The sequence below is a fragment of the Chrysochloris asiatica genome, unplaced genomic scaffold (assembly GCF_000296735.1).
Source record: "Chrysochloris asiatica unplaced genomic scaffold, ChrAsi1.0 scaffold00300, whole genome shotgun sequence".
NCBI lineage: Eukaryota > Metazoa > Chordata > Mammalia > Afrosoricida > Chrysochloridae > Chrysochloris > Chrysochloris asiatica.
The window spans coordinates 1,763,428-1,774,913 of NW_006408818.1; the positions used below are offsets into that span (position 1 = coordinate 1,763,428).

Sequence of the window (11,486 nt, forward strand, 5' to 3'; positions counted from 1 at the left end):
TGTGGCACTGAGGGTTAATGCACTGGACTGCAAGGTTAGTTTGAACTGCAAAGGTCTGCATTTCAAGCTCAGCTGCCGCTCCTTGGAAACCCTACAATGGGTCACTATGAGTTGGAACTGACTCAATGACACTTAATAACAATAACAACTCTATTCTATATTATCACTGTAAGCTAAAATCTACTCAAATGCAATGGGTTTCAGTTTTTGGTTATCACTGTAAGGTAAAGGGAGTCCTGGTGTGGCACTGTGAGTTACTGTGCCAGTCTGCAAAGCCATTTGAACTGCAAGGTTGGTGGTTCAAGCTCACCAGCAGCTCCTTGGAAACCCTATAAAGGGTCGCTATGGGTTGAAACTGACTCGATGGCATTTAACAACAACAACAACATAAGGTAAAGAATATGACGTTCATGTGTGACTTCTGGAATCAATACCCTAGCTTGCTTTAATTTACTCATATATGTAGTCTGGGAGCATGGTGACTCTAGAGGATAAGCATTGGACTGAGAACTTCAAGTTGGTGGCTCAAGCCCACCAGCTGCTCCATGGTTTTTAACAATATATATAGTTATAGTTATAATTGTTTTCTGATTAAATTAGTGAATATCTTGTGTTGATGAATTGTAATGTGACTCCTGCCTGTAAACTTTGAGTCTCTTCACTTGTCCATTGTTTTCTGTTATCAAACTTGACTCTTCTGCCAGGAAGCTACATAATCTGTTATATAAAGATAAAAGTTCATATCTGCTTAAATTGAGATGACCATCTCATCTGACACTTCTGAGAAGCACACATTGTAAAATGTTCTGCATACCAGCTAAAGGAATCAAGTCTGAGCTGAAGGGTTGTCCTTTAGGGGATGTTCATCTCAAGGAATCCTAACAAAGAATATCTGAATAAATGTTTCAATGAGGCATTTTTATTAGAAATTTAATTACAGTGTTGTTACTGTTTGTGTTAGAATTACTGCTACCTTTAAATGCATGTTACTTATAAGACATTTGTAAAATAATAAGGATTATATGAAATATATTTAATTCATTCACTTCTCATGTATTGTCTAACTCATAATGACTTTTTTTTACATTGTGTATTACAGGAGTTATTAGAACTGCCTTACATAACATGGACAGAGAAGCCAGAGAACACTACTCAGTAGTCATTCAAGCCAAAGACATGGCTGGGCAAGTGGGAGGGCTTTCAGGATCAACAACAGTAAATATCACCCTGACTGATGTAAACGACAACCCACCACGGTTTCCTCAGAGTAAGTGCATGTTTCCTATTCTTTAAATTGATCACTACTGTTTTCCTGAATGAGAGTTTGTTTTGCTGCTACATGATCTCCCTTCTCTGTGTGAGATTAAAGAAACCACTGCACCTACTGTTAAATAATTGATTCAGTGATAAGACTGTGAGTTTCAACTGCCATCACAGATACATATTAAAACTTAGAAAATAATGATGCCCTGAATTTGATGAGATGTTGTTAACTCTGTTTAGTGTCATCCAGTCACTTCTTATTCAGAGTGACCCAGCGTAGGGTTTTCTAGGAGTGCCTGATGAGTTTGAACCACCAAGCTCACTGTTCAAACTGACCTCGCACTTCAAAGCTTATCCTACAGAGCTATATCAGGACTATGTGCTGAAATAGTTATGTAGCCTAGCGGTTATGAGTCTGGCTGATAACCTCAAGGTCAGCAGTTCAAAACTACTAGCCATCATGGCAATCTATCTTGTTAGGGGTCTTCTCTTTTTAACCTACCCTCCACTTTACCAAGTATGATATCCTTCTCCAGAGACTGATCTGTCCTGACAAAAAATATCCACAGTATGAGAGACAACGTCTCACAATCCTCATTTCTAAGGAACATCCTGGATGTACTTCTAAGGCAGATGTGCTTACTCTTCAGGCAGTCCATGGTATATTTAATGTTCTTCACAAACATCATATTTCAAATGCATTCATTCTTCTAAGGTCTTCCTTATTCATTGTCCAACTTTCAAATGCATATGATGCTATAGAGAACACCCTGGCTTGGGTCAGCTGTCCTTAAAATGACTTCTTTAAAGATGTCTTTTGCAGCAGATTTGACTAATGCAATATATCCTTTGATTTCTTGACTGCTGCTTTCAAGGGTGTTAAATGTGGGTCCAAGCAAAAACATTTTGACAGCTTCATTCTTTTCTCTGTTGATCATGATGTTGGTCCTATTGTGAGGTTTTTGTTTTCTTCACATTGAGTTGCAATCCATACTGAAGGCTGTGGTCTTTGATCTTCATCAGTAAGTATTTCAAGTCTTCTTCACTTTCTGCAAGGAAAGTTTTGTCAGCTGCATTATCTCAAGCTGTTAATGAGTCTTCCTCCAATTCTGATATCACATTCTTCTCATAAAATTCAACTTCTCTGATTATTTGTTCATCACACAGATTGGATATGTGTAGTGAAAAGACAACCCAGGTGCATATCTTTCCTGACAGAAAACCATTCAAAATAACCTTGTTCTGTTATAAAGACTAACTCCTGCTCTGTGTACAGTTTCCTCATGAGCACAAATAAGTATTCCGGAATAACTGTCCTTTCCAATGTTATCCATAGTTTGTTATTTTTCATACAGTCTACAGTCTTTGCTTAGTCAATAAAGCACAAGTAAACATTGTCTGGTATTCTCTGCTTTCAGCCAAGACCTATCTTATGTCCTATTTTTAATTTGGTTTGAATTTTTGGCAGTTCTCTATTGATATACTGTTAACAACCATTTAAAATTTTTATCTTCAGCGAAATTTTACTTATATGTGATGTTAATTGTATTGTTCAATAATTTGTATATTCTGTTGGGTCCAATTTGTTTGGAATGGGAAAAATGTGGATGTCTTTCAATCATTTGACCAGGTAACTGTTTTGTAAATTTCTTGACAGCGACTAGTGAACACCGTAAGTGGTGCATCAGTTTGCTGAAACATTTCAGTTGTATTCTGTCCATTTATCAAGCCTCAGTTTTCTCCAATGCTTTCAGTGCAGCTTGAATTTCTTCATTCAGTACTATAATTGCCTTTGATCTTGAAATAATTGAACATCAATCAATTGTTTTTTGTACAGCAACTCCCTGCATACCTTACATCTACTTTTGATGTTTCCAGATTCATTGAATAATATGCTCATAAAATCCTCCAGTATTGTAACCTGAGTCTTGAATTTATTCTTCAGATATCTCAGCTTAAAAATTGCTGGGCATCTTCTTCCCTTTTTGTTTTGTAATTCTAGGTTTTTGCACATTTCATTATAATGTTTTATTTTCTCCTCTCAGGCTGCCGTTTGAAAATTTCTGTTCAGCTCTTTTACTCCATCATTTCATCCAGGTGTTTTAGCTCCTTGTGTAGTGCTGTTGTGCTGGACCGCAAGGTCAGTTTGAACAGCAAAGTTGACAATTCAAACCCACCAAGCACTCCTTGTAAATGCTGTACAGGTCACTATCAGTCAGAACTAACTCAGCTGCACTTAGTTAAAACACCTTGTTAAAGACAAAGTTTCAGAATCTCTTTTTGCATTCATTTTGATGTCTCTTATTTATTTATTTTCTGTCTTTTTAACGACCTTTTGCTTTCTTCGTGTATGATGTTCTAGATGTCATCCCTCCACTTTTGTAATCTTTGGTAAACAAATCTGTTCTTAAGATGGTCTTTAGATTTAGATGGGATATCCTCAAGGTTATCTTTGGCTCTCATGGATATGTTTTCATTTTCTTTTGGTTCAGCTTGAACTTGCATACAACCAATTGATGGTTTGTTCCAGTCTTGTTTTGGCTGATGGTATTGAGCTTATCCTTCATCTCTTCCCACAGATGTAGTCGATTTGATTTTTGCATATTCCATCTCATGATGCCCAAGTATATAGTTGAAATTTATGTTTTTGAAAGAAAGCATTTGTCAATGTATAAGTCATTGGTCTTGCAAAATTCTATCATGCAATCTCCAACATCACTCCTATCACCAAAGTCGTATTTTCTAAGTACTGATCTTCTTTGGTTCCAACCTTTGCATTACAATATCAGTAACTATCTATGCATCTTGATTGCAATGTTTGGCCAATTTAAGACTGAATCAATTAGTAGAGTTCTTCAATTTCATCATTACTGGTTTTAGTTATTAATGTTTAAATGTGAATAATAGTGTCAACTATTTTTTCTTGTAGTCATATAGATATTTTCCTATCACAGATAACATTGCATGTAAAGATTAATTTTGACATGTTCTTTTTTCTTTCTTTTCCTGTTATGTGAATTGAGTGAAGGTTTGCAGAGCAGATCGACAGTTTCATATTTAACAAATGATACGCTTTGTTCCATCTCAATGATTGCATTCCTCTCCTTGTAAGAGCAGTTATCCACTTCCTCCTATTGGTTCTTAGCTCCATTCCATCCTCATCCTTAATGCTTCTTAACTTCGTCCTTAGATAAATGTTGTCTTTTAGATCTTGAATGGTTGTCCGTTCCATGGTAAGCATACTTAACTAATAGTGTTCTTCATCCATACTTATTAACTGCTTGGCTGAGAATTGCATCAAAAGGGTGAGTTCTGTTCCAGATACAAATGGAAGCAGAATGCCATCATTTCAGATTCCTCTAGTCTTTTTCAAATCAGTAAGCCCTGTCTTTTTATAATTATTAGTTTTGTTCCACATAGTCTCCCATTCCATCCAATAACTCTTAATGTCCCTTTCAGAGCAGTTGCTTTTGGTGACCTGGCACCAGATAGTTCTTCTTGTCTCAGAATCATGAAAACTCATATTCACATGTTCTATTAGTCCATTGGACTAATTAATTCAAAGAGTGCTTGTGTGGCATTGCGTGTTGATACACTGGACTGCAAGGTCATTTTGAACCACAGGGTTGACAGTTCAAGCTTACTAGCTGCTCCTTAGAAATCCTATACAAGGCCATTATGCTTTGAAATCAACTCAGTGGCACTTAACAACAGCAATCATCAATTTTCATCACTATTATTTCTTCCACACATGGCAAGACCAATAGTTAGTTGCACCTTTGGCGACTGTTCATGAGTTTTTAAAATTACAGTGACTACTCACCAAATTAGGATATAGGACATTGTCTTTGTGTTTTATGTTATGTCAATTGACTACAGTGTCCCCTGACACTATACTCCTGAGACTTCAGGTCCAGCAATTCATTGTTTCAAGGTATTTGGTAATTTATAAGAAGTTTTCCTCCTTTTGTCCCTGTATGCCCTACCACATTCATAGGTATATTTGCAGCAAAGATAAATGCCAGACATGTTCTTTTTGATAATGCTGCACCATTTCTCTTCAAGTTTTTATTCCAAACATAATAAACCATATGGTGCTATTCTTGTCATTGTCAAGTGCTGTTGAATCTGTCCCAACTCCTGGCAACCCTACCTAGGGTTTCCAAGGAGCAGCTGATGTGTTTGAACTGACAACCTTAAGGTTCAAAGTACAGTGTTGATCCTATAGTGCCACTCCAGGAGTCCATGAGATAGTCTGATTCAAATGGCCAATACCAATCAGTTTCAGGTCACTAATAACTAGTATATTGGTATTTATGGAGTCTATTTCATTTTTGACAAGTTCTAATCTCCTAGATTCATACTTTGTACATTGATTATTAATTGTACTTGATTATTAATTGTACTTTGTACTTGATTATTAATTGATCATTAAAGCTGTTTCTTTTCATTTGGTGTTGTGCCACATCAGCAAAATAAGGTCCCAAAAGCTTAACTCCATCCATGTCATTAAGGTCCTCTCTACTTTCAGTTCATCTCTAGCCTAAGGGGCTCATCTTTTGACACGACATCTGAGAACACTCCTTTGCTATTCAAAAGATTTTCAGTGGCTAACCATTTACAAGTGATCTGTCTCTACTGCTACTTGGTCTGGCTTAGTCTAGAAACTCCATTGAAACCTGTAAACTAAAATTCAACATTAGAAGAAAAACAGTGAACTAACATTTTAGATTCTGCTTTATGAACCTTAATATAAATTACAACAATATTTTGTCCATCATGTTTTCAAGTGGAGAGTACAGTGGCTCTGTCAGAAAAGCACTGGCCTATGAACCACAGGTTTGATGATTCTAATCCACCAACGGCTTTGCAGGAGAAATAGGAGGTTTTCTGCTCCTGTAAAGATTTACAGTCTTGAAACAGACTCAACAGCACTTAACAGCACCAGCAAAATTTTCAAGTAGATTCTACTACCATTATGTTTATGAGGCATGCTAATATTATAACTCTTAGTAGATTAAAATTCAATTTGTGCATAGTAATGGTTCAATATATATTTTTTCATAGTATAAGTAGCATCAGTAGCACTTTCTCCCTGTGTCCTAAGGTAATTTTAATATTTACAAGTCAAATAACATGGATTTTATAAAATAACTGAAAATTTATGTAATTGTAATGAATAGAAAGAAATATGTTCCTAATTTCATTAATTGATGAATAAAATTATTTCTGTTGGAACATTAGCTAACTGATAATATAATTATTTGACCTGACAAGAAAACAGGGTAAGCAGATATTCTATGAATTAACTCATGCTATATAATAGGGAACATCTTTCTTTAGTCAGTAGCAATCTTGGCACAATGAATGATAGATGTGAATCCTGCCAGTGCTGAGATATGCTTAGAGTTTGGAAATGGAGGCCATATACTTCCAAAACTTTGCATCTTGCCTTGTCTAAAAAATAATTGATACAATGATTATATTAAAAACACTGTTGATTTCAGATTCATGGAGTGTCACCATGATAAAAATTACTTGCATTATGCACAGAGGTTAAACACTTGACTCTTAATTGAAAGGTCAACAGTTTAAAGCCACGAGCTGCTCCATGGGAGAAAGATGTGGCAATTGGCCTCTATAGCAATTTATAGCATTGGAAACCCTACTTGGAAAATTCTGTCTTATACGGTTGATGTGGCTCAAAATGGACTCAATGGGCAATGAATTTGGTTTGGGTTTTTAATATATCCCTAAACATTACAACTCACTACATAGCTCTGTATGTAATGGGAAACTCTATATGCTTCTAGGACAAATAATGCTTTATTAAATTGAAGACTGCATTCATGAATCTTCATGAAATCTGAATACAGTTTTTTGTCATGCACTAACGATATCATTCAACACTTCCCACAAGGTAGTGGCAAAAATTCTGCTAGTTGACTATTTTGCATAATAATGAATGTCAAAATGTGTGATGAGATTAAACTGGACTTTATGGTGAGGGTTAGGTGTCTACTTGACTGGGTCAAGATTGTCAATGTTTGGGCAATCATGTTATGATGCAGATTGGCAGATGTAGACAACTTGCATTTTGTGATATGATGTGGTCATTCTTCATTTTCTCATGTGCTTAACCTAGTTGACAAGTAAGAATGGGTGTATAATTAGAGTGATATAATCCTCATATGCCATCACTCATCAGTCAGTTTTCCATACTGTGGTGAATTGTGTGTTACTGTGATGCTGGGGTTTATATCACTGGTATTTTAAGTACCAGCAGGGTCATTCATGGTAGGGTCATTCAGATTTTCGTTGAGCTTCTAGACCATTGCAGACTAGGAAGGAGAGCAGACTACTTCCCAATGTCCAGCAAATGAAAACATTACAAAGAGCAGTGGCACACTGTCAAATATGACTATAATATTGAATATTGAAACATAATAAACATCACCAGAGTATTGTGAGATACAGTACTGGAAAATGAGCACCTTAGGTTGGAAGACACTCAGAATAACAGCTGGGGAAGAGCTGTCCATCTCAGTAGAGCTGAGTAACAACTTAAACGGAGTAAAGCTTTCAGAACTTCTCATTTGCTGATGGGATGGAATTCAAAATGAGGAGAAAAAACTGTAACCATGCATTGGAACATGGAATGTAGGAAATATGAAAGAAGAAAAAATGGAAGTTGTCAAAAATGAAATGAAATCCATAAAAATCAATATCCTTGGCAATATTGAGTCAAAATTGACTGTTATGGGTCATTATGAACTTGACAATTAATGATTTACTATGCCAGGAATGACACATTTAACAAGAATGGAGTTGCATCAGTCATCAAAAAGAGCATTTCAAATCTGTCTTGGAGCACAACACTGTCTTTGATAGACTAATATCCATATTCCTACCAAGAAGACAAGTTAATATGACTATTATTAAATTTATGCATCAACTACTAAAGTGGGCATGATGAAAGTGAAGAATCCCACTAACTTCTTCAGCCTGAAATTTATCAAACATGAAGTCAAGATGTATTGATAATTACTAGCATTTAGGTTGCAAAGGTTGGAAAGAAAGAAGGGTCAGTAGTTGAAAAAATGGTCCTAGTAATAGATATGATACTGGAGATTGCATGATAGAATTTTGCAACACCAATGACTTACTCATTGCAAATGCCTTTTTAAAAACAGTGTAATAGACAACTATACACAGAGACCTAACCAAATCGAATACACAGAAATCAAATTGACTTCCTCTATAGAATTAGAGTTGGAAACCTCCATATCATCAGCAAAAACAAGATAAGGGGCAGACTGTGGAACAGACCATCAATTGCTCACATGCAAGTTTAGGCTTAAGGTGAACAAAATTAAAACACGTCCACAAGAGCCAAAATATGATCTTGAACATATCACACCTGAATTTAGAGGTCATCCCAAGAATCAATTTTATACATTAGACACTAATGACCAAAGCCCAAGACAGTTGTGGGATAACATCAGGAACATCATACAGGAAGAAAGGAAAATGTTATTAAGAAGACAAAAATGAAGGAAAAGAACAAAATGAATGTGAGAAGAGACTCATCTATTGCAGAAATGCTAAAGCAAATGGTAGAAATGAGGAGGGAGGGAAAAGAAATGACCAGAAAATTTCAAAGGACAGCTGGTTGTTGTTGTTGTTAAGTGCCGTTGAGTCGATTCTGACACATAGCGACCCTGTATAGGGTTTCCAAGGAGCAGATGGTGAGCTTGAACCACTGACTTTGCAGTTAAAATTACTTTGCAGTCTGATGCATTAGCCCACAGCGCCATACCAGGACTCCATTTAAAGGACAGCTAGAGAAGACAAAGTCAAATATTATATGAAATCTGAAAAGACAAGGAATTAGAAAATCAGAAGGAAAGGACACATTCAGTATTTCTCAAGTGGAAAGAACAAAAGAAAAAAATCAGACCTACACTTGTAGTAGAGAAGGATTCTATGGGAAAAACATTGACTGATGCAGAAAGCATCAAAAAAAGATGGAACGAGTGCACACAGTACCAAAAAGAAATGGATGATATTCAGCCATTTCAAGAGGCAGCATATGATCAAGAGCCACTGGTACTGAAGGAATAAGTCCAAGATGCACTGGACACGTTGTCAAAGAACCAGGCTTCAGGAATTGATGGAATACAAATTGAAATCTTTCACGAAACTGACACAACACTGGAGACACTCACACATCTATACAAAGAAAATTTGAAGCCAGCTAGCTGGCCACCTGATTGGAGGAGATCCATATTTGTGCCCATTCCAAAGAGAGGTGACCAAATGTATTATGGAAATCATCAGACAATACCATTAAAATCACATGCAAGTAAAATTGTGATAAGGTAACTCAAAAATGACCATAAAAATGCATTGTAAAGGAACTGCCAGAGGATCAAGCAGGAATCAAATGAGGACATTGTTGATGTCAGATGAATATTGGCTGAAAGCAAAGAATACCAGCAAGTTGTTTACCTTTGTTTTACTGACTATGCAAATATTTTCAACTTGATAACATTACGAAGAATGAGTAAACCAGAACACTTAATTGTTCTCATGAGGAATCTGTACCTGGATCAACAGTCACTGAAATAGAACATGGGTGACCCTCCTGGTATTTAAAATACCAGTGGCATAGCTTTCAGAATCACAGTAACTCAAAAGTCCCCACAGTATGACAAACTGACAGATGAGTGGTAGCCATTTGGTTTTAAGTAGAAACTGTCACTTAAAAGAGTTAGCAATCAATAAATAAAATGTGGCCAGCCTCTGATTTTGAAATAGAAAAATTTTAAATAATCTGATGTTGCCTATTTAATAACTTGCCAGCTTATTAACCTGTTATTAACTTGTTATGGTTCTATGATTTAAAAAACAAAAAACTTTTAACCTGTATCATATGGAAAAGCTATAGCTATTTTTTGGTATGACATACTGTATTTTGAATATGGACCTATGTTTATGATCATAAGCATTATATCTTAAATTTTTATTGTTATTAATATTTATCAGTATATTTCTCTTTCATCACAAAAAGCTCAAAATATGGGTGGCTTCCAAAACGTTTATGGGAAAAGGATCCAAAATATACTGGAAATTTTGCATGAACTCTTTTGAAGCACCCTCATATAATAGGGCTGATTTTCACTTTGATTTTATGAGTCATTTCAAAATTGGAAGAGAATATGATAGAAAAGATGCCCATTGTACCAGTAGTTGGAAGAACATTTATTTTACAAGATAATCAGCGTTGCTGTAATTCATGTTGACACATTGTATGACATTATGTGTTAAAGTAAGCAATTTTAAAGTTATTATCCCAGGAAATAGTGAAGATTCTGATACATGACAATTTCTCTTTTTATGTGTGGCATTTAAATAGCTGTAATATTATTCATTTACTTTTTAAAGTACACGGCAAAAAAAAAAAAAAAAAAAAGATCTAGGCAGAGTCTAATACAATGCTTAATGATCAGTATTCAACATATGCCACTTATATGAAAGGAAATCCAAAATCAACTTATATTTATTTTAATTTTAATATAATATTTTCAATGCAAATTGCATCTACATGAAACAATTTAAAATACAGTTTTAAGAAATCTCTTGACACTCATTTATAAGGACAGACAAACTGGATAATTCCCATATTGTAGACTCTAACTCCTATTCAATCATTTTTTATTCACCTAGCAGCATCCAATTATATATTAGCTGGAATAGGTCTTCCTCTTCCCACAGAAACACTGTGAATTAAAAATACTAAATAGTTCAAATAAATGCAATGATCATATTGATTACAGCATTTGTTGGCTGGAGCCTGGGGTTAATACTAGGGAATGGCTTATTTGCTCAAGTATCAAAGTTGCTGAAGCAAAGCCACAAGGTCTTTTAAAAAGCAATTAGAATCAATACTGTCCTGGGAAAAAAAAGTATATTAAAAGCGACAAGCTTCAATGAGCCAAATTCCCTTTTCTTATTCCCACCAGACCTTCTTTCTTAAATGTATTTCAGCTAATTATTAGCATTTTATGATGTAGTCTAGGAAATGATAAAAAAGGATCACATATGTCATATGAAATTATGGCACATGTAAAAAATGAAAAATATAAGCAATGAGAATAATTACACATCTATGTTATATAGAATTGTGTAGTCTTAAAAACAAAATAGAGCTTTCTAGTATT

At 35.3% G+C, this 11,486-nt stretch overlaps 1 protein-coding gene across 1 annotated transcript in view; it reads left to right on the forward strand.

Annotated features, from left to right (window-relative positions):
• CDH18 (cadherin 18, type 2) overlaps window positions 1-11,486 on the forward strand; it is a 606,534-nt gene that overhangs the window by 345,519 nt on the left and 249,529 nt on the right. The window contains exon 4 of the mRNA XM_006874771.1: window positions 1,100-1,267. Within this exon, the coding sequence (XP_006874833.1) occupies window positions 1,100-1,267 (168 nt within the window). The remainder of the gene's footprint in view (window positions 1-1,099; window positions 1,268-11,486) is intronic.